Source organism: Balaenoptera acutorostrata, chromosome 7, assembly GCF_949987535.1.
Source record: "Balaenoptera acutorostrata chromosome 7, mBalAcu1.1, whole genome shotgun sequence".
In the NCBI taxonomy this organism is placed as follows: domain Eukaryota; kingdom Metazoa; phylum Chordata; class Mammalia; order Artiodactyla; family Balaenopteridae; genus Balaenoptera; species Balaenoptera acutorostrata.
The window spans coordinates 57,567,566-57,593,699 of record NC_080070.1 but is presented as its reverse complement, the minus strand read 5'-3'; the positions used below and the strand labels follow the sequence as shown (position 1 = coordinate 57,593,699).

Genomic DNA, 26,134 nt, shown 5'->3' with positions numbered 1-26,134 from the left:
CAAATGGTGGACTCACTATATCTCGCACATTCTTTGTACTCTGCTTACTCTTTTTCCCACTATCTAGAATATTTACTTCTCTTCAGCATCTCTTCAGCTTCTTCCTATTTAAAATCCAGTTCAAATTATTCTTCTATCAGAACACTTTTCATAACTGAGACTGAAATCTTAATCTTCCTTTTCCAACATTTTTTAAAGCATTAATTATATACTATTATGATTTGACAAATACATATTTTTTGATTGTTCTCCTCAACTGTTACTTAAATTTTACAGCGTTATGTAATTTATCTCATGTTTTTGGTTTCCTCTCTGATTACATTATAAGCCTTTATCAGAGCAGAGACCATTCATCTTAACATATCTTTGTGTCTCCCACATTGCCTCATACAGCAGCTATGTGGAGAATTACGTCTTTGGGCCTATTTTGTAAATCAAAGGCAGGGCTGGGTAAAAAGCATTATTAAATTTATGGGTTACTTTCTGCTTCTGAAAATAATTTTGACTAAAAATTTTATCTCCCTAATTTATAATTTTTGTATTTTGTGTGATAGTGATTCTCTATCATCTGCTCTATCTTGTTTGAGATTATATTTTCTCCCAGTTGATGAGAAATAGAAACAGTTGAACTGAATCAGAGTAATTCATAAGAAATCCCTAAGCACTGAAAACATTACATCAGTGTCTTCATTCCTTGTTCTCTGCCCTAGAAAAATCTTAGATTTCTTTGAGATATTGTCTAAAATTTGGATTTTTCAAACATTTCAGATGACTTTTTAGGTGTTTTATTTTTTTATAGGTATGGAAAAGTTGAAGCCACTCGCATATTGTTAGAGAAAGGAAAGTGCAATCCAAACCTTTTAAATGGACAACTTAGTTCTCCTCTTCATTTTGCTGCTGGAGGAGGACATGCTGAAATAGTACAGATTCTCCTAAACCATCCAGAAGTTGACAGAGTAAGTTATTTTCCAGGCTTTTTTTTTTTTTTTAATGATCAAACAGTGAATAACAAGTAATGACACTAAAATGTTAAGTTATACACTTGAGAGGTCAGCTGAAAAATAGAAACAAATTTCACTTACTATATAGAATAAGTAATATTTATGTATACACTGCTTTTGTACATAATTTTTTAGATTATAGTAAAATATGTCTCACATAAAATTTACCATTTTAGCCATTTTTAGATGTACATTGGCATTAAGTACATTTACATTGTTTTAGAACCATCACCGCCATGCATCTACAGAATGTACATAAAATTTAACCTCTTTTCATTTTATATTGTATTTTCTCAAAAATATCTTTAAGAAGGAAAAGGATATTTTGGAATTTGTATTAACAAGTATTTTGGGGCTTCCCTGTTGGCGCAGTGGTTAAGAATCCACCTGCCAATGCAGGGGACGTGGGATCGAGCCCTGGTCTGGGAAGGTCCCACATGCCACGGAGCAGCTAAGCCCGTTCACCACAGCTACTGAGCCTGCGCTGTAGAGCCCGCGAGCCACAGCTACTGAGCCCACATGCCTAGAGCCCGTGCTCTGCAACAAGAGAAGCCACTGCAATGAGAAGCCTGCGCACCACAATGAAGAGTAGCCCCCACTCGCCGCAGCTAGAGAAAGCCCGCACGCAGCAACGAAGACCGAACGCAGCCCCAACGCAGCCAAAAATAAATAAATAAATAGATTTAAAAATAAAAGCTTTAACAAAACCTTTGTTGTTGCTGTAATCAGAACTTTTGAAAAACAATAATCACATTGATTAGTGCTTTGAGTCTTTCGTCTTTGGCAGTTCATGTTTATTTTAAGTATAGCATGCACTGAGTTTGCTTAATATGTACTTAACACTTGACAGTAGTTTTTTAATGAAACTTTGATATTTTCCCTTATTTGTACATTTGTAATGCCTTTTATCTTTAACCTTTTCTTTTCCCCCCACATTTCTAGCACATAACAGACCAACAAGGAAGATCTCCTTTAAATATTTGTGAAGAAAACAAACAAAATAATTGGGAAGAAGCTGCAAAATTGTTGAAGGAAGCCATTAACAAACCAGTAAGAATTATCTTCATAAATACTAGTTAGAGCCAAGCATTGTATTTAAATTGATAAGTAATTTGAGGATCTGTGGCAAGAGTGGAAGGATATAAATGTATGGATGGCTTCTTTCCTGCTTTTATAAAACCTCATGGTTAGACTTCATAGGTATTAAATTTGTTATCATCCCTAATATTTGGACATTTATTCTTGCATATCAGAATAAAACTGCATAAATAAATCTTTCGATCACTTAAAATTAATCTGATTTCCAGTGTAATTTGTATACTTGATATGCTGATTACAAATTTTAACCTATTCATTAAAGCATCTCTCTCTACTTAGGCCTTCTAAGTAATATATTATATTTGTAAATATTGGTTTGGCCAAAAAGTTCGTTTGGGTTTTCCCATAACGTATGAAAAACCTGAACGAACTTTTAGGCCAACCCAATAATAATATTACACATCATTTGGTAATTTAGTTTCGGCAAGTTGTCATCTATTACAGATTCATTTTCCTCCTCAAGATAGTGAATGGGTTAAAATAGGAGATTTCTAAGTCTTTTATTCTGCCAATTCAACCTGGCCTTTCCACCTACTTATGTACAAAATAATTAGCAGTGACATTAAAATAGAGAAGAATTAACAATTAGAAAACACTCAGTTATGCCTGAAAGTTATAGTGACGATAAAACTGTTATCAGTTTAAAAATTGTTTGGAAACTTGCAAACCAGATAAAAGGATTTATACCAACTGATAAAGGATATAAGTTTTATACCAACAGGTATAACCCATATGTTTGAGCCTTTCCAGACATTTCTATTAAGTAGGCAATGAGTATTTGTTGAGTATTTCTGTAAATTTAACACCATAAAATGCTGAAAGTGATGTGATAAAGAATACATATTCTTTATTCAGTACATGATCTCTGCCTTTAAGGAAAATTACACACATTCATACACATTTTTGTCAAAAAACTATTCCCTGAGTACAGGACAAAAGCAAGGATATAGATAAGCAGTATAGGCACCCTTATGTTATACTTCGTTGCAATTTGTTTTCTATTTGTATAGTTAAAACACATTTTTAGGGACTTCCCTGGCGGCACAGTGGTTAAAAATCTGCCTGCCAATGCAGGGGACACGGATTTGAGCCCTGATCCAGGAAGATCCCACATGCTGTGGAGCAACTAAGCCCATACACCACAGCTACTGAGCCTGTGCTCTAGACCCCGCGAGCCACAACTACTGAAGCCCATGCACTGCAATGAAGAGTAACGCCCTCTTGCCGCAACTAGAGAAAGCCCGTGTGTAGCAACAAAGACCCAACGCAGCCAAAAATAAATAACTAAATAAATTTATTTTGTAAAAAACCACATTTTTATTTCTCATATAATTTTTATATCTGAATGTATAAGATAAAAGGAATTAGGTACTTTTATCTAAAATGAACTGTCCTGGAAGTTGTTTGGTGGCATCAGTTACTTCCTATAACAATAAAAATGTATTGAGAATATCATTTCTCTCTGGGATTTTCTGAACAGGAGGAAAGAAACTGGCTCAAGGTCCATTGTTTCATAACTTTTATCTGCAAAGTCTTCTATCACAGATTCCTCTTAGGACAAATTATTGCTGGTACACATTTCTACATTCTAATTTGTGGCCCACTAAACTCACGAGGTACTTGACTAACACCAGATTTAGTTAACCAAGTCTATATCCCCCATTTGATATTTACATTGTACATTAATGGCTTTAAAATATCCTTTCAGAAGATTTTGAAGTTGAATATTTTTTAAAAACCCATTTGCCTTAGTTTCTCAAACTTATTTGACCATGGAATATTCAGAGGAAAACATGTTAGAAAATATAAATAATGAAAGAAAAATTTTTTTAAATATTGCTAGAAGGTCCAGTGGTTAGGACTCTGTGCTTCCACTGCAGGGGGCACAGGTTCGATCCCTAGTTGGTGAAGTAAGGTCCCGCAAGCCACACGGCAAGGCAAAAATAAATAAATAAAATATTGCCAGAAGATTCTCACTTGAAGTAGTTTTTAAGCAGATGAAGTTGAAATTAAAGCATTTTGTTGTATTGGGATGTATAATTTATAACCAGGTTGCATAATTTATTATCATTCTTTGTCCCAGTATGAAAAAGTTCGAATATACAGAATGGATGGATCATACCGTTCTGTTGAACTGAAGCACGGAAATAATACCACAGTGCAGCAGATAATGGAAGGAATGCGTCTCTCTCAAGAAACACAGCAATATTTCACTATTTGGATCTGTTCAGAAAATCTCAGTAAGAAACTTGTTATTCTGTTGTATAAACCTGATTATTCCTTTTTGAGAGTGGGTTGGTAAACTTAAGTATAGCATCAATTATTATTGACTTCTAAATTTTCAAATGATACAGCGTTCTTCTCTTTTATACAGATTGTTTATGTTCAAACTGCTGAAACAGATAAGCCTCTGCTTCCTCCTGGCCCCTGTTTGTTCATACAATGTTTGAAATGATAAAAACCAAAACATTTTTTCTTTGGCAATGAATTTGATTTGAATGCCGTTAAACGTAATGCTCATCCAACTTGCCTTTATTTTCAGTGCTCACCTCATCTCAGAATAATACAGATTTTCTTTTTCTGTATATTGGTTTTCTATCAGATCTTTGCTATTTAAACTCAACCCAATGTCATTGTAGATTTGTCTTTCAAAGTATTGCAGATACATAAGGGATTTCATTGAGGTGGTTGTGATTGGTTATCTAGTGATTTAATTGTATTTTTTTAAACACCAAATTCTACTGATTTTCTCATTAAATAGGCAATCATGGAATTAAGGATCTTAAATATAATTGATAAATTTTATTCATTTTCAGATTTAGTCTCATAATTCTTATATTCTTAATAAACAGTTAACCTCAAATTGGGTAGTAATGTTGATTAAAGTCAATATTGTTTTAAATTTAGACCTTTAATTTGTCTGTGTTCAGTACTTAGGTACAGAGAGTTTGATAAAAAGTTTCTATGTGTTGATATAATTGGTTCATTTTTACATTATCATTTATAAAAGGAAAGATGTTTTTCAGGCCTTCAACTCAAGCCTTATCATAAACCATTGCAACATGTTCGTGACTGGCCAGAAATACTTGCTGAATTGACTAATTTGGATCCCCAAAGGGAGACACCGCAGCTTTTCCTAAGAAGAGATGTGAGACTTCCTTTGGAAATTGAGAAAAAGGTTTGCTCAGAAATCTGTTTTACAGTCATTTAAATGTTCAGAATCTACTGAGTTCCTGTTTTAAGCACTAGAGGCAAAAATTGTGCTCTTCCTTTACAGGAGGTTTTATTTCTGTTTTTCTGTTCAATCCTTACATCCCTGTTGTAAGTGGTAGAGTTTGAGTCAGTCTGCTTACAAAGCCCCTGGTTGGTTTTTCCATTTCCCCACCTCCATTGTCTTAGAATACAAAAGAAATAGAGAATCCATCCTAAAGAGAATTACCAACCAGATGGGAGAAAGATTTTAGAGTAGAAAAAAATTTTAGAGTAGTTAGAAAGGGAGTACAGTGTCAGATAAACTTAATAAAGGGCTAGTCAGTTGTGTAAACTTCAGAGGAGGAAAGAGATGCATTGGTGTAGGGGGAGAACAGAAAAAACATTCTGGATAGAGAAGATTATATTTACAAAGGGGACATTAAAAAGTTATTCTCAACAGTCGGTAAATAGCTGCTTTTGACTCAACAGAGAACTATATAGATAGTAAAAAATGAGGATGGAATTTACATTTGATTAAAAAAAAGTCTGTCCCAAACAAGTACGTTTGGATTTGAATTACTGTAAATTTTAGAGGAGAAGTGAAATAATGTCATCTGAGGGATGACTGGTCAAGGAAGAAACCTAAGGGAGATGTTACAAGTTAAACTAGGTGATAATCTAAATAACAGTGGTAGCTGTGAAAACCAGGGGGGGAAAGAAAAGTTCCAGGGTCTCATAAATTTGGTGAAGAAAAAATACACAATTTCCTGATTCTTTATTCAAGAAAATATTAGACAAGGTTAAATAAATTTCAGCACATGAAAATTTCAATGACCTTGTCCAAACTTGGTATATGTTTTATGCCTGACTATTCATATTGTCCCTCTTCTGTTATCAAACTAAAGGTAGAAAAGGCATTTGACAAAATCCAGTAGCCTTTCATGGTAAAACTCTCAGAAAACTAGGATAGACGGGAACTTCCTCAGTATAATAAATGGCATTTATGAAAAACCCACAGTTAACATACTCAGTGGTGAAAGACTGAAAACTCCTCCTAAGATCAGGAACAAGACAAGGATACCTGCTTTCACCACTGCTATTTAACATAGAACTAGAAGTTCTAACCAAAGCAATGAGCCACACTCCCCCCACCACCACCCCCCAAAAAAAAGGAAAGAAAGAAAAGAAAAAAAAAGAAAGGCATCCAGATTGGAAAGGAAAAAGTAAAACTGTCTCTGTTGATCACAAATGACATTATCCTGTATATAGGAAATTCCAAAGAATCTACATAAAAGCTACTAGGGCTAATAACTGGATTCAGCAAACTTGTAGGGTACAGGCTCAACACACGAAAATCAGTTGTTTCTATAACCAGCCACAGACACTCCACAAAAAAAAAAGGAAACTAAAAACTCCATTAAAATAACTTCTAAAAGAATAAAATACCTAGGAATAAATTTAACTAGAGAGCTGCAAAACTTGTACACTGAAAACTACAAAAACATTGCTGAAAGAAATTAAAGAAGACATAAGTAACTAGAAAGACATCCCATGTTCAAGGATAAGAAGACTTAATATTGTTAAGACATCAATACAAGCAAAGTGATCTACCAATTCAACAGAGTTCCCTAACAACAGACATTTTTGCAGAAATGGGAAAGGCAATCCCCAAATTCATTGCAAAGGGCCTTGAATAGCCAAAACATTCTTGAAAAAGAAGAATAAAGTTGTGGGATTCACATTTCCTAATTTCTTAGTACAAAGCTACAATAATCCAAACAATGTGGTACTGGTATCAGGATAGACATAGACCAGTGGAATAGAATTGAGAGTCCTGAAGTAACCCCATATGTCCATGCCAACTGCTTTTTGATAAGGATGCCAAATGCATCCAATGAAGAAAGCATAGTCTCTTCAACAGATGATGCTGGGACATCTGGAAATTCATATGCAAAAAGTATAAAATTAGACCCTGATCTCATACCGCATCAGAAATTAACTCAGTGTATCAATAACCTAAATATAAAAGCCAAAACCATAAAACTCTTAGAACAAAATATACAGGTAATCTTCATGACCTTAGATTTGGCCTTGGAGTTTTAGATATGACACCAAAAACATGAGTAACAAAAAAAATAGATAAATGGGACTTCATCAAAATTAAAAGCATTTGTAAATCAAAGGACATTATCAAGAAAAACAAGCTAGAGAATGCAAGAAAATACTTGCAGATCATAAATCTGGTAAGTGTTTACTATCCAGAATATAAAAAGAACTCCTACAACTCAACAACAAAAAGACAACCCAGGGCTTCCCTGGTGGCGCAGTGGTTGAGAGTCTGCCTGCTAATGCAGGGGACACGGGTTCGAGCCCTGGTCTGGGAAGATCCCACATGCCGCGGAGCGGCTGGGCCCGTGAGCCACAGCTGCTGAGCCTGCGCGTCTGGAGCCTGTGCCCCGCAACGGGAGGGGCCACGATAGTGAAAGGCCCGCGCACCGCGATGAAGAGCGGTCCCCGCACCGCAATGAAGAGTGGCCCCCGCTTGCCGCAACTGGAGAAAGCCCTCGCACGAACCGAAGACCCAACACAGCCAAAAATAAATAAATAAATAAATAAAGTAGGGGAAAAAAAAAAATTATAAAAAAAAAAAAAGACAACCCAATTAAATTGGGTAAAGGACTTAAATAACATTTCTCCAGTAAAGATATACAAGTGGCCAACAAGCACATGCGAAGACGCTCAGCATTATTAGTCATTAAGGAAATACAAATCAAAACACAATGAGAAACCACTTCACACCTACTAGGATGGTTGTAATAATAATAATTTATAAAAGAAGATGTTGAGTTTTGATGAAGACATAGAGAAATTTGAACCCTTGTATGTTGTAGGTAGGAGTGTAAAATGGTGCAGCTGCTGTGGAAAATAGTCGAGTGGTTCTTCCAAAAACTAAACATAGCATTACCATTTGATCCAGCAATTCCACTCCTAGGTATATACCTAAAGAAAACAAGAACTCAAACAGATACTTGTATTCCAGCATTCTTAACAGCATTATTCATAATAACCAAAAAGGTGGACACAAGCTAAGTGTTCATCAACAGATAAATGGATAAAGAAAATGGAATATTATTCAGCCATAAAAAGGAATGAAGTTTTGATACATGTCATAACATGGATGAACCTTGAAAACATGCTAGGTGAAATAAGCCATACACAAAAGGACAAATACTGTTTGATTCTACTTATCTTAAATAAATATCTAGAATAGATATCATAAATGGAAAGTATATTAGTGGTTACCATAGGTGTGATGGGGGGAGAGAATGAGGACTTAATGGTTACAGAGTTTCTGTTTGGGCGATGAAAATATGGAAATAGTGGTGATGGTTCACAACACTGTGAATGTAATTAATGCCACTAAATTCTCCAGTTAAAAATAGTTAAAATGGCAAACTTTGTTAGCAGTTCTTAAAATATAGTAGATGTATGAAATTTGCAAATAATCTAAATATACTCAGCCTGTCTTCTTTCTCCCTAAGTAATATTTTTAAAGTTGGCTGGTAGAGGAAGAGCAATAATGATAATACTTGGATATTAATTAATTGCATATTCTATTACAAATAATATAAAGTAGGCTCAAGTGAAAAGAAGCAAGGCTTAGTGAGTACTTAAGGTGAATCAGAATATCACGATCATCTGATAAAGTGGTTGCGTTCTTTCACTCATTGTGTAATTGAAAAATTCCTATTTTTAGCACCTGAAAAATAGAAGAATTGCATTTTTTTGGTTAGGATTATTCTTTTAGGATGAAAAGAGCCTGCTTTCATTTAAAAAGAACAATTGTTGACTAATAGTCACTGAACACACTATTAGGAATTATAACTATTCTCTACTCAAACTCTTCAAATTCACTAAGTTAATTTTTATTAGAAACATGTTTTCTTTCATTTTTTCCCAACAATTATTTTGAGAAATTAAAAACCCATAGGAAAGTTGAAAAAGTAATAAACTTCATACCATATACCATTCATTAAATTCACTAATTGTTAACATTTTGCTGCATTTGCTTCATCTTTCCTCTCTTTTCATTGTGAACCATTTAAAATTGAGTTGCAGAAATCCTGGCACTTAATCCCTAAATATTTTAACGTGCATCTTCTAAGAACAAGGATGTACCTACATAGTGTAGTACCACTTTCAACCTAATAAAATTAATATTTCCATAATAACATCTAATATCAGACCCATATTCAGATTTCCCCCCAATTTTTCAGTCTCTTATAACTCCCAACTGAAGGAGCTAGTCAACGTTCATGCTTTGCATTTGATTACTGTCTCTTTAAGTCTCCTTTAATCTAGAGCAATCCCCTTATCTTTTTTTCCCCATGAAATTCTGTTTCAGTTTTTTTAATATTATCAATATATGGAGTATTATAAGGTATTATTTTAGTATGACAAAATTTCTTTTACCATAAGGAATTTGGGTCATTTTGAATCATATTTGGAAACACACTAAGTATTCATTCAGAATATCTATAATTGGTGATTATTTCTAAGTAGAAATGTATTCTGTAGGCTGGCATTTTTCAATGTTTGTTAATCTTATCAGATAAAGTGAAACTTTAAAGTTTTCAAAACTTAAAAAAAGTATGCTCTCCTTTAGTGTTATTTGAAAGTGCAAAGTACTGAATATTTTTTAGTCAAATCAAAAATGTTAAGCTTTTTTCAAACTTCATGTGTCCTTCTGGGAATTAACACTTCCTTTTATCTTCTTTGAGGTTCACTACTATATTGTGTGAAGCACAGATTGTAGAATAATGTTTGAGGAATATAAAGAATTTAAGTAAAATGGTACTAGAAGTTATACACACTCATATCCATAAACTGATGATAATTTTATTGAACTGTGAATCAGAGGTTAGCAACCTATGGCCTATTGCTGTATCTGACCTGTTGCCTATTTTTGTATATCCTGCAAGCTATTAATGGTTGAAAAAAATTTCAAAAGAATAATATTTCATGTCATGTGAACATTTCATGAAATTCAAATTTCAGAATCAATATAAAAAGTTTTAGTAGAACTCCAACATTTGTAGATGTATTATCTATAGCTGCTTTTGTGCTACAATAGCAGAGTTGAGTCGTTCTAACAGACTGACTCACAAAGCTTAAAATATTACTGTCTGAGCTTTAATAGAAAAAAATTGTCAACCTCTGCTTTAAAGCAATAACAGCTTATTTATATGAAATTACATAGCTTTTGCTTTTTCATATTAGATAGTGGCAAGCTGTACATTTATAACAGGAAATTGTGGCCTAATAACCAAATTATACTTTTTCTTTTAAGATTGAAGATCCATTAGCTATTCTTATTCTCTTTGATGAAGCCAGATATAATTTATTGAAGGGCTTTTATACAGCTCCTGATGCTAAACTGATAACATTGGCAAGTCTACTGTTGCAGATAGTTTATGGAAATTATGAGAGTAAGAAACACAAGCAAGGTTTCCTAAAGTAAGTATTTAATACAATTCATGGTCTTGTGCTATACCCAAGGTTCAGTTTAACCAAGAAAATTTAGAAATATTACGTTACTAAGAACTATTTAGACGTTGGTTTGGAATTAAATAATATAAGGCATGGAATGAGAAAAAAAAAAAACATAGTAAAGCATTCTTTAAGTTACACTGTCTCCAAAGTTCTTTTTCTTATATTTGAGTATAGTTTGATATGCCTTATATTTGTTAGCTTTATCTTTACTGTATGTTTAAATAAGTTCACTAAAACCTGACTTGGATTAGTAGAAAAAATGTTACAAGGCAGATGCATTTCAGTATAGCACCACAAAAACTAGTTCATGTTTCATGTTGAGAGAAAACATTGAGGTTTTAGCGTATCTAGAGTTTGTTTATTGTAGTTTTCAATATTCAAAAATATTTTGTGGCTACTGAAAGAAGAAACATTTCTCTAAGTTGAGCAATATTAGGATCGTGACTTTTTGCTTAAAATGTTGAGAGTTCTCTGATATGTTACAATATAATATTTTTCAGCTCAAAAATCATATTATTTAAAGCCGTTTACATGTAAATGATTATATTACCTTAGCTACTAAAGATGATTTATTTAAAAGATGTTGGCGTATTTGCTTACAGTGAAGAAAATCTAAAATCCATTGTACCTATTACCAAATTGAAAAGTAAGGCACCTCACTGGACAAACCGAATACTTCATGAATACAAGGTAAGCTGTTAAATAGAAATAAAAAGACATTTTATAGCCTAGTTGAAATTTTGTTAGTATTATTAATATGTTTTAAACATAGGTACATTACATTTTATTCTTGAAATTAAATAAGGATCTTACAGTTCACATGCCTGAAAGGAAAAGTAGCAAAATAGTTTTATTTTTAATAATGTAGAATCTTTTACTGAATACCGTCTGTATGCTGGATACTGTGGTTAAGTGCTAGAGATTAAAAAAACATGAGATAATACACTATCTCTATCCATGAGGCACTTAAAAATGTAATAGAATAGATAAACATTATTTTTAGACCTTGATATTTTTTTTTTTTAAATATAAGATCTCAAAAGAAAAACTGCCTTTGGGATAATGTCACACAATTTTATTTGTCTTTGGGGTAGCCTTGATTTTAGAAACTGTTTAGTTGACCTGTTTGGATTATCAAAGGTACATTCTCCTTTCACCTCTGTTTATTTTACTTTGTTTTTAGAATCTTAGTACAAGTGAAGGTGTCAGTAAAGAAATGCATCACCTACAGCGCATGTTCTTACAGAATTGTTGGGAAATTCCTACATATGGAGCAGCTTTTTTCATAGGACAGATATTTACAAAGGCAAGCCCCAGTAATCATAAAGTCATCCCTGTGTATGTAGGTGTGAATATAAAAGGACTTCATCTTCTCAATATGGAAACTAAGGTAGATTTTCATCTTTTCAGCTGTTTTTGACCAGTCACATTATGTAATATCTAAAATAACAGTACTAGCCTACATGAACAATTTCATTCATTCATAATAGCAAAGGATAGGGGGGTGAAAACGAAATGATTATCAATAGGGAGTTAACGTATTAATTGTAACATTGAAATACCTTGCAGCCATATAAAAGAATGAAGAATATTTTTCTGTAGAATGATCTCTAAGATATATTTGGTGCTGAACCATATGTAATATGCTACCATTCATGTAAAAATGGGTGGAAATGGGTATTTATCCGAAGAAAACAGAAACACTAACACAAAAAGATACATGCACATCCCTGTTCATTGAAACATTATTTACAGTGGCCAAGATAAACAACTTAAGTGTCCATCAGTGGATGAATGGCTAAAGAAAATATGTAAATATATACAATGGAATATTATTCGGCCATTAAAAAGAATGAAGTCTTTCATTTGCAACAATATGGATGGACCTTGAGGGCATTATGCTAAGTGAAATAAGTCAGACAAAGATAAATACCATATGATCTCACTTATATGTGGAATCTTTTTTTAAAAAAAAAACAAGCTCATAGATACAAAGAACAGACTGGTGGTTGCCAAAGGCAGGGAGTTGGGAGATGGGCAAAATGGGTAAAGGGGGTCAAAAGGTACAAACTTCCAGCTGTAAAATAAATAAGTCATGGGGATGTAGTATAGAGCCTGGTGACCATAGTTAATAATACTGTATTGCATATTTGAAAGTTGCTAAGAATAGATCTTAAAATTCCTCATCACAAGAAAAAGAAATTTGTAACTATGTATGGTGATAGATGTTAACGATACTTATTGTGGTGATCATTTTGCAATATATATAAATATTGAATCATTATGTTGTATACCTGAAACTAATATAATGTTATATGTCAATTATACCTCAAAAAATGGGGGGAAGTGAATAGTATATGTGCATAAATACGTATTGCTTTTGTATGCATAAAATGTCTCTTAAAGCCTTTGGCGGGGGGAACCATGTAACTGAGAATAAGAGTAGAAGGGAGACTTTTCATTATATAGCATTTTGCAACTTAAAAAAATTTTTTTTAACTGTGAATGTATTACCTATTCTAAAAATCAATTAGATTTAAATGAAAAAAATACAGATTTAAAAAAGGAAATATAATATCTGACACAAGTGGCTCATTTTGCAAATTAGAATTAGTTATAAGAACATTTTGGGGGGCAAGATGAAGTGTGGATGGGACTGTGAATACCTGTTAGAACTGTTCAGAGGTTTTCTATTCCGCCATCTTGATCTGGCCGCCCCTACTTCAGAGCTTTTCAATCAGAGGCTTATTACTGTATTGTGCTCCTTTTTCTAATCAAAGTCATGATAATATAAATATGGGGTTATCAATTACTTTTAGCATATTTAACACATTTCACAGGATAAACAGCTTTCTAGTTAGTAATAGGAAGCAGATAAAAGTCTATTTTGTTCATTCAGATATGTCATGAATAGACTATTTTCCAAATCAGTTTAAGTAACTAAGCTTACGCATTTTTTAAAGGCATTTTAGATTAGGGAATTTCATCGTAAACCTAACTTTTTTCATCATTTTTGTAGGTCTTTATTATGTAATCACATACCTTCTGAAAGTATCCCAATTGTAGTTTAGTTATTTCCTGATAACTCAGGATCATCATTATGGGCAACAGTTATTTTCCCATACTGTTGGATATGCCTGTGAATGGAGATAAAGAATATGCGGGACATAGGGCAGTGACTGACTTGGAACTTGATTTTTTGAAGTCTCTGATATCTGCTTGCTTTGGAGTCATTTGCTTATCATTTTCTATTTAGACTATTTTACTCATACAAAATAAGCTGCTTCTTATTAGCTTGTAACTACTTTTTCTATTCCTGTTGTACTAAGGAAATGAAGGAGAAATTCCCCTTGTCATTTCAAGAAATTTTTCCTCTGCTATTTCAGAGCATTTTATACAAATATCTGCAAATTCTTCTTCATTGAACTGGATGGTGATACTGTGGGCATAACACTGAGCCTTTTCTCTAAACTATATTTTATGTTTGACTTTTGGGAGCATTCCAAATTTAGGCAACAATGAAAAGTTTTATATAGTATTCAAATGATGTTTCAGTAATATCTTATAACATTTCATATTATGAATAATATTCTGGTCCAGGAATTGAGTAAGTGAGATAGCAGTAGCAGGCAGAGGATGATAGTGTTATTAAGAATCTGCTTTTTCTAGAAATATAAATAGAAATGCTGTCATTGGGCATATAAAAAGGTGATTGAAACCAAGGGTAACAATGTTTTCTGTCCACATAATCATTACCTTGTGTTCTGTAAGCTACTGATAAATTTATGGCACCTATAAAAGCTCTAAGATAATTACATTTTCAAACGATCAAAGATAGGAACAATCAGCTTGTCCTCAATTGTCTTAGATTGACCAAATCTGCTAGGGTTGAATATGACAAGCTTGCTTAAATAAACATCTTCATCTGCAAAAATACTTTCATTTGCATTTAAAACTCTACATATGGGATACATTAGCCTCAGAGATTAAATCTCAGGAAAAGCCATAGAATACAGCTGTGTTTTTTTTAATCTCAATTACTTCTGCCTTCTATATTTTGTTATTGTTTAGAATAATGAAAGTTGCCCCTTAGAAAATACAGCTCAGCCAGTTTCATATACTCATCAGAGACCTATCTGTCTACTTACATAAAATGTAGGCTATATCAAATAGGTAAATGCAGTGTTACGGTTCAATGTTTTACTATAGTGAAAGCATTACAGTCTTCATAACTGACCTGTACTTGTTGGTATTTCTTCAACCTTAATACCACTGCTACATCCAGGCAATAGATTACCCTTTGCTGATGTCAATTTATGTAGACCATAATGCACTTCTGAAATAAAACTGGTTCTTTAAATACCCATATAGTGCCATTGTTCATGGTCACTTGTCAGTCAACATCACTATTTCTCCTGTGTGTCCTGGTTGGCTATGTCTACTTCTGACTTACATGGTTTCCCTTTTCTGCTCTCAACTATCCCTGTCATTTCTCTTACTTTTTGACTTCCTTCACTAAGCACCTTCCCCTTTGTAGGTTTTACCTCCTAATGAGAGCTACTTTTTCCTTCTGGAGCAGACTGGTCTCTCAAAACAGCCATGTGGGCTCTTCAACTCCATTCAGCCGTTTTCATTATTGTGGATTTCTCAAGAATTCCTTTCTCCCTGCACACTGTCCTTTAAAAACAAAACCTTTATTTTTAACTTATGGCTTCAGTGCTTTTGTTGGTCATTTGACCTTCATGTAATCGAGGAGTTGCTATACCACAGATGTATTTTTTTTTCTGTATATTAAACTGTTTTGAGGACATATTAAACGGACAGTTTCCTGTCTCTTGATTAAACAAGTTTCAAGTCACTAATCCAAAAGATAGACAGTTTAAGGTTTTATGATATCTTGACTCAGTGTTTCATTGTGTACTTTGGTAAATAGCTATTTTAGCAGATCCTGTCTATAAGTTATATTTTATAAGTATAGCTATTTTTAAGCAAGATGTTATTATTTTCCCATTATAAATGGTATACACTCATGTCAATTAATTATATTACGTTTCACTTACAGAACCTCACTTTCAGAATGCCCTAAACCGTTACCTTTCTGGCATATCCTTAGTTTATTATTTACAATCATTATGTTAAGAACTGCTAGTCATAGAGAGGTAATGTTTCTCAACATACTTATTTTAAAGAATGGCATGAACACTTTCTTTGTATATGTGTATACAAAGAATATATTTTTAGGGTAAGAAAATGTAAGTTACTACTAGGAGATAATTGTTTTTTAAATAATCCAAAGAATATATTGGATTCCTATTTAAATATACCATTATGTTACAACATGTAGGAATAGGGTACTGTAATTGGTTTTAAATAGTTCTGTTGAATATATGAAGGATATATTATTAATTTTTAAAATAATGCTTATATTTACAATAAATATATCAGTGTACTTATTTTCAGTGATATGAAATTGCCTAAATCAACATGTTACCCTATTACATAAATTTCAGATCTGAAAGTACTATATGAATATTCAAAAGGTACTAAATATATCAATAGTAAAAGGAATTGTTTTTAAGATGCAGAAAGTAAAAACTTGCAGTACACTTAATTTATTTGAAAGCCACTGATAGAATGGGCATCTTTTTTCTTCCCCCCATCATTGGGTAAGTTTAAGGTGTACAATATGTTGATTTGACACACTTAACTGTTTCAAAATGGTTACCGCCATAGCATTAGCCAACACCTCTATCACATTGCATAATTACAGTTTCTTTTTTCTGGTGAGAACATTTAAGATCTACTCTCTTAGCAACTTTCAAGCATATAGTACAGTATTGCTAACTATAATCATCATGCCCCACATTAGATCCCCAGAACTTATAACTGAAAGTTTGTACTACTTTGACCGACATCTCCTTAATTTCCCCCACCCATCAGCCCCTGGTAACCACCATTCTACTTCCTGTTTCTGTGAGTTTGGCTTTTTTAGATTCCACATATAAGTGGTATCCTATGGTATTTGTCTTTCTTTGGCTTATTTCACTTAGCATAATGCCTTCCAGTTCCATCCATGTTGTTGCAAATGATAGGATTTCCTTATTTCTCATGGCTGAATAATACTCCTTTCTGTGTGTGTACACATATACAAATACATAGCACAGAATGGGCATCTTTAAAAAATTTTGTCATTCTGATTAGAAGAATATCATTGCTCAAGGCAGTCTTCTAAGAGTCTACCATATATGTGGCTCTGTACTGCAGGCTGTGTGACGTTAGTGTGGGCACTCTGAACAAGTTTCATTCTAACTTTCAAAACCATTGTGTTTAGACCTGTCCAGATAGGTGTAGATAGTAAGAGAAGATGGGTGTTGTTTTAAATAAATATTTCAATATAATGATTTCTAATTATGTTGCAGGCTTTACTCATCAGTCTTAAGTATGGTTGTTTTATGTGGCAGTTGGGAGATGCTGATACATGTTTTCAGATCCATAGTATGGAATATAAAATGAGCTTTATAGTACATACAAAACAGGTAAGTACCTAATCAGTTATTCTGGACTTCTAGTAATAAACTCTACTGTATTAATAAAGCTATTTCTTTTTTAAAAAATGACAGTCCATTTTACTTTAAGGAAAACCTCTAACATGAAATTAACATATTTAAGACCAAGGTAAAAAGGCAGGCCTTTCCTAAGCAAAGCCAGAAACTTATCTGAATAATTTATTGCAGTCTTATAACAATGAAAAATTCCTTTTCAAATACATAGAGAACTGTCTGTCCACTGCCATGTATGTCATTTACACATTCTTACATGTTTCAAATTTACTGTCAACATATATTTTACTTTGTAGGCCGGCCTTGTGGTAAAACTACTAATGAAGCTAAATGGACAGTTAATGCCCACCGAAAGAAATTCATGAGAGGAAAGCAACTGATACTTAAGCCACCACATTTTGTGATACAGATTTTTTCCATGAAAGATTTCTTAAACTATTACTTTTAACAAGGCATTTAGTCTCTTGTAATATATATGTATACTATTACATTGTACAGAATCTGTACTTATGTTTGGTGTGTAATATACCAATTAGTTTTATATAATATCGTAATAAGCTAATCTAATTTTTAGGAGAAACACACAAAAATGTGTAGATTGATGGTCTGTATAATATTAGACAAAACAGTAAGCTTTATAAAAAGTTATTTTTGGTAAGTGGTACAGAATTTAGAGTGGAATATGATGAAATTAAAATATAGCTTTGCTATGACTTTGTGTGTCATTTCAAAATGTACAGAAAGTCACATGATTTGAATAAAGAAAATGTGTTTTCTACTTAAAGCATATGTAACACTGTCACTTAAAATTTTTTTTGTTATCTCTGAACATTTCTCAATGTGTTTTTAAAAGACTTAGTTAAAATGTTTATTTGGTATAAGCTAGTATTTCTCAAAGTATTATAGTTCCTGAACCCCCAGCATCATAATTACCTGAGTGCCTCTTAAAAACAAGGATTTCAGGGACAAGTTCTAGACAAGTTCATTCACTCTCTTGGAAATAGCAGGACCTGGGAATTTTTTCTTAAGTTTTACTTTATTTTCTGTTGAAATAATTCCAGACCTAATAATGAATTTGTATTATTAAAGTTAAGTAAATTACACAAAACTGCCTGGCACATAAGCACATACATACATGGACACATAGACTAAGTGACAATCTCTGAATATTAGTAGTTGCATTTGTCAAGAACATGTTGTATTTTTATGAGTTGGCTCAATGATGTATTTATATTGCCTTTACGTTGTAGGAAGTAGATAACCAAATATCTGGTTGTTTTATTTAGGGGAGCACGGATATCATATGAGGAGCTAACTTGATTAATCTGCTATTTAATAAGCTTAGAAATTAGTCTTTCCAAGCTAACAGATTGTTGTGTTCTAAGTAAGTTCAGAGATACAGTAGTAATACTTAAAATTATCCTACAGGTTGCAGATAATTTTTTAATATTATCATCTACTCTTCACGTTGACATCTGCATATTTTTAATGGTGGTCTGCTGAGCTTTATTAAAATTAAGGGGACTTCCCTGGTGGTCCAGTGGTTAAGACTCCGTGCTCGCAATGCAGGGGGCCCGGGTTTGATCCCTGGTCAGGGAACTAGATCCCGCATGCCACAACTAAAAGATCCTGCATGCAGCAACTAAAAAGATCCTGCACGCGGTAACGAAGATCCCACATGCTGCAGCTAAGATGCAGTGCAGCCAAATAAATAAATAAATACAAATATTAAAAAATAAAATAAATAAAATTAAGACTATGTGGTTAAGTAAGTTTAATGAGAAAGCCTGATTTATCTTTAATTCTGTGCTAAGCACTTTTGACTCTACATAGACAGTGCTCTGTTCAGTTTCATCCATTCCAATAGCCTCAACTGTTACCAAATACCCTGTTGACTCCCAAACCTAAAACTTCAGCCTCAACCTCTCTTCTGAATACTAGATCTTAATTTCCAATTTCTTGCTATTCTAGCTCCACCTAAATGGTTTACACAAGGAACATCTGTTTCATCTACCTGCCCCATTCTATCCTTACACTTGTATTCTCTGGTTAATGGCATCAAACTGCATCCAGTTGCTTACCCTGGAAATCTGGGAGTGGTCTATAACTTCTCCCTCTTTAATCACCCTACACATTCCACTTAGCGAATTCTGTCAAATGTCTTGTGAGTCCTTTCCTATTCCCTTCTTCTGTGTTTGCACTGCAGCCACCCTAGTTCAAGTCCTCGCAGTCTATTCTTGGGCTCACTGTAGCTTCTTCCCCTGGCCTCCCCAACTCTGGCTCTACACCCTGCCACACTGGGGCCAAGTTAACCTTTCTCATAGATCTGATTATTTCATTACCCTCTTAAAACCCTCCTCACTGATGTAAAGTTAAATTCCAATTCCTTAGTGTTGAATACACTAACCTGCCTATCCAGATTAATTTCTAACCAATTCTCCCACACTCATCCTGTGCTCCCAACCCAGTGTTTCCCAACCCTAACTCTACAGTTACCCGGGGAGTTTTGGTACTTTATGACTCAATAATTTTCGGGTGGGGCCCAAGCATTTCTGTTTTGAAAGTATCCCAGGTGTTTTTGATTTATAGCTTAGGGTTTAGAACTGCTGTTGTAACTAACTTTAGGAAATAGCTGAATGCTTTTCCTTTCACAGAGGGAAGTGAGGATGCATCAGTGCTGCATCAAACAACTCCCTGCTCCATTGAGTACAGTGTACCCTCCTGGAGTTGTACAGTATGGCAGCCCTGAGAGACGGGAAGAGGAAATTATTAGAGTAGCATGGCTATTAAAAGCTTAAAAATATACAGCATTAAGAAGTCAATTTCAAAGTTAGTATTGAAAAAAAAATCATCATTGTCAGACCATAACAAACCAGAAATAAACAATAAGGGGAAAAATGCAAACAGCTTTTAATGAGTGCCTAGGATTGGTCAGGCACTATATGAGCACTGGGGATAAAAGATATTATTTTCCTTTTCATCATTCTTTCAATAAATTTGAGTGCCTTTTATGTGCCAGGGATCCAGTGGTAAGAAAAAGTCCCTGCTTTCAGGGATCAGAGTTTAATGAGGGAGATAATAAGTACTCATATTTATGAACTGTGATGAAGGACTTCCCTGGTGGCGCAGTGGTTAAGAATCCGCCTGCCCTTGCAGGGGACACGGGTTCGAGCCCTGGTCTGGGAAGATCCCACATGCTGCGGAGCAACTAAGCCTGTGTGCCACAACTACTGAGCCTGTGCTCTAGAGCCCATGAACCACAACTACTGAGCCTGTGCGCCACAGCTACCGAAGCCCACGCACCTAGAGCCCGTGCTCCCCAATGAGAAGGCACCACAATGAGAAGCCCACGCACCACAGCGAAGAGTAGCCCCCACTCGCCGCAACTAGAGAAAGCCCACGTGCAGCAATGAAGACCCAACGCAGCCAAAAAATTAATTTTTTAAAAATTAAAAAATAATCTTCACCCATAAACTGTGATGAAAGAAAAATAAAATGTACTATCTAAGCAAAAAGAGGGAAACTTGATCTAGTCTTAGAGATCACGAGAGGCTTCCTCGAGCCAGTGCTGCTTGAGCTGGCATCCGAGGAGTAAGCAGGAATGAATGATGTGAAGAGAGTTGAGGGGAAAGGAAATGAGGTGAGATATTTTGACCTCAAGGATGGTCTTGGAGAATTGATGAGAGGAATTACAATTTTCTCATTTTTAGCTAAGAAGTGAATGCAAACAGTTGTTTATCCAAATCACAGCAAATGAATTTCCATTGTAGAAATAAAACCAGAATAGGTAACCCTGTGCATGATAACTGCATTGTAAAGAGGAAAACTTACTGAAGAACTACGTCTTGTAAGATTAAAAATTGCAAAAATTGACCCTAGAAAAATTAGACTTGATAGAAATATATAATGAAGTAAAACTGCCCATAGTTCTTGACCAAATTTAATAGAAGAATTGCATAAATAAAATTTAGATTTTAATTTGATCCTGAGGAACTCAATGGCAAAAACTGTACTTGGAAGAATTTGATATGTGCAAAAAACTGATTTATTAATCAATTCCTTTATAATTTACAGAGAAAAAAACAATGAAATTATTTCTTACTGAAATAATTTCAGTAAGATGAAAATGGGAAAATTTTAAATTGTTTTTGCTGTACTGTGTGTATAGGAAACTGGTCATGAAATTAAATTGGTTTGAGTACATGCAAAAAATACTTCCTCAACAAAAATCCATCTGTGATGGTACGATTCCCATTTAACATCTGTATTCGTAAAGCCAGAATGCCTCCATGGTCATATCATATCTGGTATTTGAAGAGGCAGGGATAGGCAGACTGAAAAGGCCCTAAAGCAAAAGAGGGGTAAGCCCTGGGGGTTCTTAGAAACCAGAGTGCTTCAGGCAAAGAAATATATTTTAGACATCTTAGGGTGTAGATGAAAAAAGCAATTTCAATACATTGTGCCAATTTCTATTATAAGAGGAAGTGCTGGTTGTTCAGAATTCATTTGAAGGGCACCAAGGATAAACAGGAAATACTTCCCCATTAGTTAAATAATAATAATAACTAATACTTTAAAATGGTGCATACTATATGCCTGGCATTGTCTGAAGCACTTTTAGATATATTAATTCATATATATCTATATATATAGATATATATGTTTAATCCTCATAACAATAACTTTGAGGCAGTTACTATAATTCCCATCTAACAGATGAAGAAACAGAGAGAACACAGAACATAGAAAACATTTGTTTTCTATCTTTTAAAAAACTTAGGAGCCAAACTTCCTAACACAGTAATGTAAATGTTTTCATTTTCTTATGTTGTATAACCTGAGTACAACTGTATATGTAGAGGTTATGTTACTTGTCTAAGATCAAAAACCAGTAAGTGGTAGTCAGAATTCAAAATCTGGCAATCTGGCTTCTGAATTTAGACGTTAGTCAGGTAAAGGAGAGGTAGCTGAGAGGTTTATCCAAAAAAAAAAAAAAAAAAGATCAAATCTTGAAGGATGTTGTGTTCCCTGCTAATGAGCCACTGGAGCATTTAGGACTTGACTAGTTCAGATTTGTGGGTTGAAAGATCACCCTAGGTCACTGTACAGAAGGGCTCAAAGGAGTCTGACCAAGAAGATATAAAACAATGGGAAGAAATGGATCAATGTTTTGACAAAACCAGTGACCTTTTGGATATGAGGAATTAGGAAGAGATAGGAATCACAAGTAATTTCCCTCTTTCTGTCCTGGGCAACTGGAAAAATGGTACCACCATATATGCTTAAGGGAAGGGAGGAGGAGGGTTTGAAGAAATGTGTTGAAATCCTGGTGCCTAAGGGACATGTAGGTGGAGATGCCCCTGGCCTGAAGCTCAGAAGGCTCTGCTGGAGTGGCAGTTGAAACTACAGGAACATATTTAAAGCTACCCAGGAAGAGAGTAGAGAGAAGCAAGCCAAAGAATGCCACTTGAGAAATGGACAAAGCTTTGTAGGGCAACACACAAAGCATCTTGTTAGGTACATGGATATCAGTATGGAAAAGAAACAGCTTGGCACCATCCTGCATACTGTATATTAATAAATTTCATATGGGCAAAAGTAAGTATTAAAAGAATCTTTAGGGGACTTCCCTGGTGGTGCAGAAGATTCTTAACCACTGCAGGGGACACGGGTTCGAGCCCTGGTCTGGGAAGATGCCACATGCTGCAGAGCAACTAAGCCCGTGCGCCACAACTACTGAGCCTGCATGCCTAGAGCCCATGCTCTGCAACAAGAGAAGCCACTGCAGTATGAAGCCTGCGCGTTAGAGTGATGACTTATGGGTTTGTGTTGGATGGTAGGGGCAGGGCCGGAGGGAGGTTGGGAACCACATCACTAAGGGCAGGAGTTTAAAGAAAGCTTTTATGGCAAGTAAAACTTAAAGGCTGAGACAAGAAAGAATATTTATACCAATATGATTCATAATGGACCCAAACTAGAAATATGTAAATGTCCATCAACAGTACAATCACGAGTGTGCTGCATGATTTCATTTACATAAAGTTCAAAAATCAGCCAAACAAGTTGATGGGGATAAATATGAGAATAGTAGTTACCTTGTGAGGGGAGTGACGGGGACAAGGTACAAAAAGGGTGCTGGAATATTCTATTTCTTTTTTTTAAATTGGGGTATGGTTGATTTACAGGGTTGTGTTGGTTTCACGTGTACAGCAAAGTGATTCAGTTATATATATGTATCTTCTTTTTCAGATTCTTTTCCCTTATAAGTTATTACAAGATATTGAATATAGTTCCCTGTGCTATACAGAAGGTGCTTGTTGGTTACCTATTTTATATTTTATATTTTATGTGTTAATCCCAGGCTCATAATTTATCCCTCCCCTCCTTTCTGCTTTGGTAACCATAAGTTTGTTTTCTATGTCTGTGGGTCTGTTTCTGTCTTGCATATAAGTTCATTTGTATCATTTTGTTTAGATTCCACATATAAGCAATATAATGATTAAAAAAAAAAATGAAGCCCGCGCACTACAACGAAGACCCAACGCAGCCAAAAATAAATAAATTTAAAAAAAAAAAAGAATCTTTAGGGAATTCCCTGGCAGTCTAGGGGTTAGGACTCTCGTTTCCACTGCAGGGGGCATGGGTTTGATCCCTGGTGGGGGAACTAAGATCCTGCAAGCAGCGCCATGTGGCCAAAAAACAAACAAACAAACAAACGAGAAAAAAAAATAAAGGGATCCTTAATATCACTAGAGAAAAACAGACCAATATATTTTAGAGCACATTCATTTATGGATTGTTTTTAATGGGTATTATGAGAAATAGGTGTTTAAAATGCCTTTAAATGTACACAATAAAAAGGAAAGCAAAAGAATCAGGGAATTTAGAGCAACTGGAACTCCTACATGGCAATAGGGATGCAAAATGGCACAACCATTTTCAAAAACAGTTTGGTAGTTTCTTATAAGTTAAATATATACCTACTGTAGGACCCAGTCCTTCCACTCCTAAGAATTTATCCAAGAAACAAAAACTTATGTTCACATAAAAATTTGTATGTAAATGTTTATAGCATACATTTCTCATTTTTTCATAATTCATAATGAAATGTAATTAGTCATAACTGCCCCAAACTGGAAACATCCCAAATATCCTTCAGTGGGTGAGTGAATAAACAAACTCAGGTACATCCATACAATGGAATACTACTCAGTAACAAAAAATAAACTGTTGATGAACAATATGGATGAATTTCAAATGCATTATGGTAACTGAAAGCCAGACTCAAAAGGTTACAAATTGTAGCATTCCTTTTAGCTGACATACTGGAAAAGGCAAAACTATACAGTCAGAAAGCAAATAATGATTATCAGAGGTTAAGGATGAGGGTGAGGGGATGTGGGAATATAAAGGGGCAGCACAAACGAATTTGGGGGAGTAAAAGAACTGTTCTATATCCTCATCATGATTGACAAATACTCAGTGTATTTGTCAAATCTCACAAAACTGTGCATCAAAAAGGATTCTACATAAATTTTAAAAGTACATTAAAGAAAAGAATAACAACTTGTTATACAAGTGTTGAAAATTTACCAAAAATATATGTAGATTTAATGGAAATATAAGTCAGTACTCAAATTCTAAGAGTGAATGGTCAAAGAAGATTCACAGGTTATACGTTCAGAAATGCAGACAACTTTAAAAAGTGGAAAAATACAAATCTTTGCTAACAAAAATGCAAAACAACCTTATTAAAATAGTTAAAATAGTATGAAATAATAAAACAACTAATTACATTAATAAAAATCAATGATGACACAGGATTAAGACAATATATGAGAATATATTCTGGGTAGTACTGAAAATTGGTTTAATCTGCTGCTAAAGCCATCTGGGAAATGTTTACTCTCCTTGACCTGATGATCCCACATTGAGGACAATCCAAGGATGAGCCCACTATCACCACTTTCTCATTTGCAATGCTCTACTGGCACAATTTCCCTTACTTGCCTAAGGAGTAAACCATATGTGATGCAATTCAACAGGGGAAAAAAGTAATAGTTTTCTAACATTACTGTAAAACTGGAAGAAAACTGTACAGTTAAAAATAATATATACCTAAGGCAATTGCTTTTAAAACAAGTCTCCACCAGAGCATACCAAATGCTTTAGTTGTTACAGGATCATGTAATAATGCCATTAACTCAATTATATGATCAAATAATGCATGTATAATCTCAAACCAGTAGTCAGCGAATCATTTGTTGATTTTGGAATATGTTATGTGATGTTTTAATAACATGCCTTCCCAGTTATATTTTACAGATGCTGATAATACTTGTTGTTTGTATTTACTGAATACATACTAGTAGAGCAGTGAAAGGGAAAGAACCTAAAATGGCAAGTCATATATAGATAGAAAAATGGATAAATTTTTCACTTAATTCAAATATGCACCATTTTTCCTTTCTGGATTGTTGGCTTTCAATTAATATTGAATTTAGTTTCGTACATATAACCACTAGAAGGAAGAAAAGCCAAATCTGGATTTTTAATTTATTTCAGCCACTTCACTCACAAATAATTTACTGTATATAGTTAAAAGTTGGATTTTAATTAATTTTATCTGAACTTTGGCTTACTTGTTAAGTTACCTCCTATCTTAAAATACATGGATATTCACATACCACTTATTGTTTTATATTGTATAACAGTTTAAAAGCACGGTTT

At 34.1% G+C, this 26,134-nt stretch overlaps 2 protein-coding genes across 5 annotated transcripts in view; one reads left to right on the top strand and one right to left on the bottom strand.

Moving 5' to 3' along the window:
* The window catches only part of KRIT1 (KRIT1 ankyrin repeat containing), a 36,863-nt gene extending 18,670 nt beyond the window's left edge, over nucleotides 1-18,193 (top strand). For all 3 annotated transcript variants that reach the window (XM_007195791.2, XM_007195790.2, XM_028162269.2), the window contains 9 exons: nucleotides 800-956; nucleotides 1,944-2,051; nucleotides 4,183-4,339; nucleotides 5,126-5,277; nucleotides 10,642-10,808; nucleotides 11,447-11,534; nucleotides 12,028-12,234; nucleotides 17,264-17,380; nucleotides 17,701-18,193. In XM_007195791.2, the coding sequence (XP_007195853.1) occupies nucleotides 800-956; nucleotides 1,944-2,051; nucleotides 4,183-4,339; nucleotides 5,126-5,277; nucleotides 10,642-10,808; nucleotides 11,447-11,534; nucleotides 12,028-12,234; nucleotides 17,264-17,380; nucleotides 17,701-17,769 (1,222 nt within the window). In that variant the 3' untranslated portion in view covers nucleotides 17,770-18,193. The remainder of the gene's footprint in view (nucleotides 1-799; nucleotides 957-1,943; nucleotides 2,052-4,182; nucleotides 4,340-5,125; nucleotides 5,278-10,641; nucleotides 10,809-11,446; nucleotides 11,535-12,027; nucleotides 12,235-17,263; nucleotides 17,381-17,700) is intronic.
* The window catches only part of ANKIB1 (ankyrin repeat and IBR domain containing 1), a 238,061-nt gene that overhangs the window by 160,093 nt on the left and 51,834 nt on the right, over nucleotides 1-26,134 (bottom strand). The gene's annotated exons all lie outside the window — the stretch shown is intronic.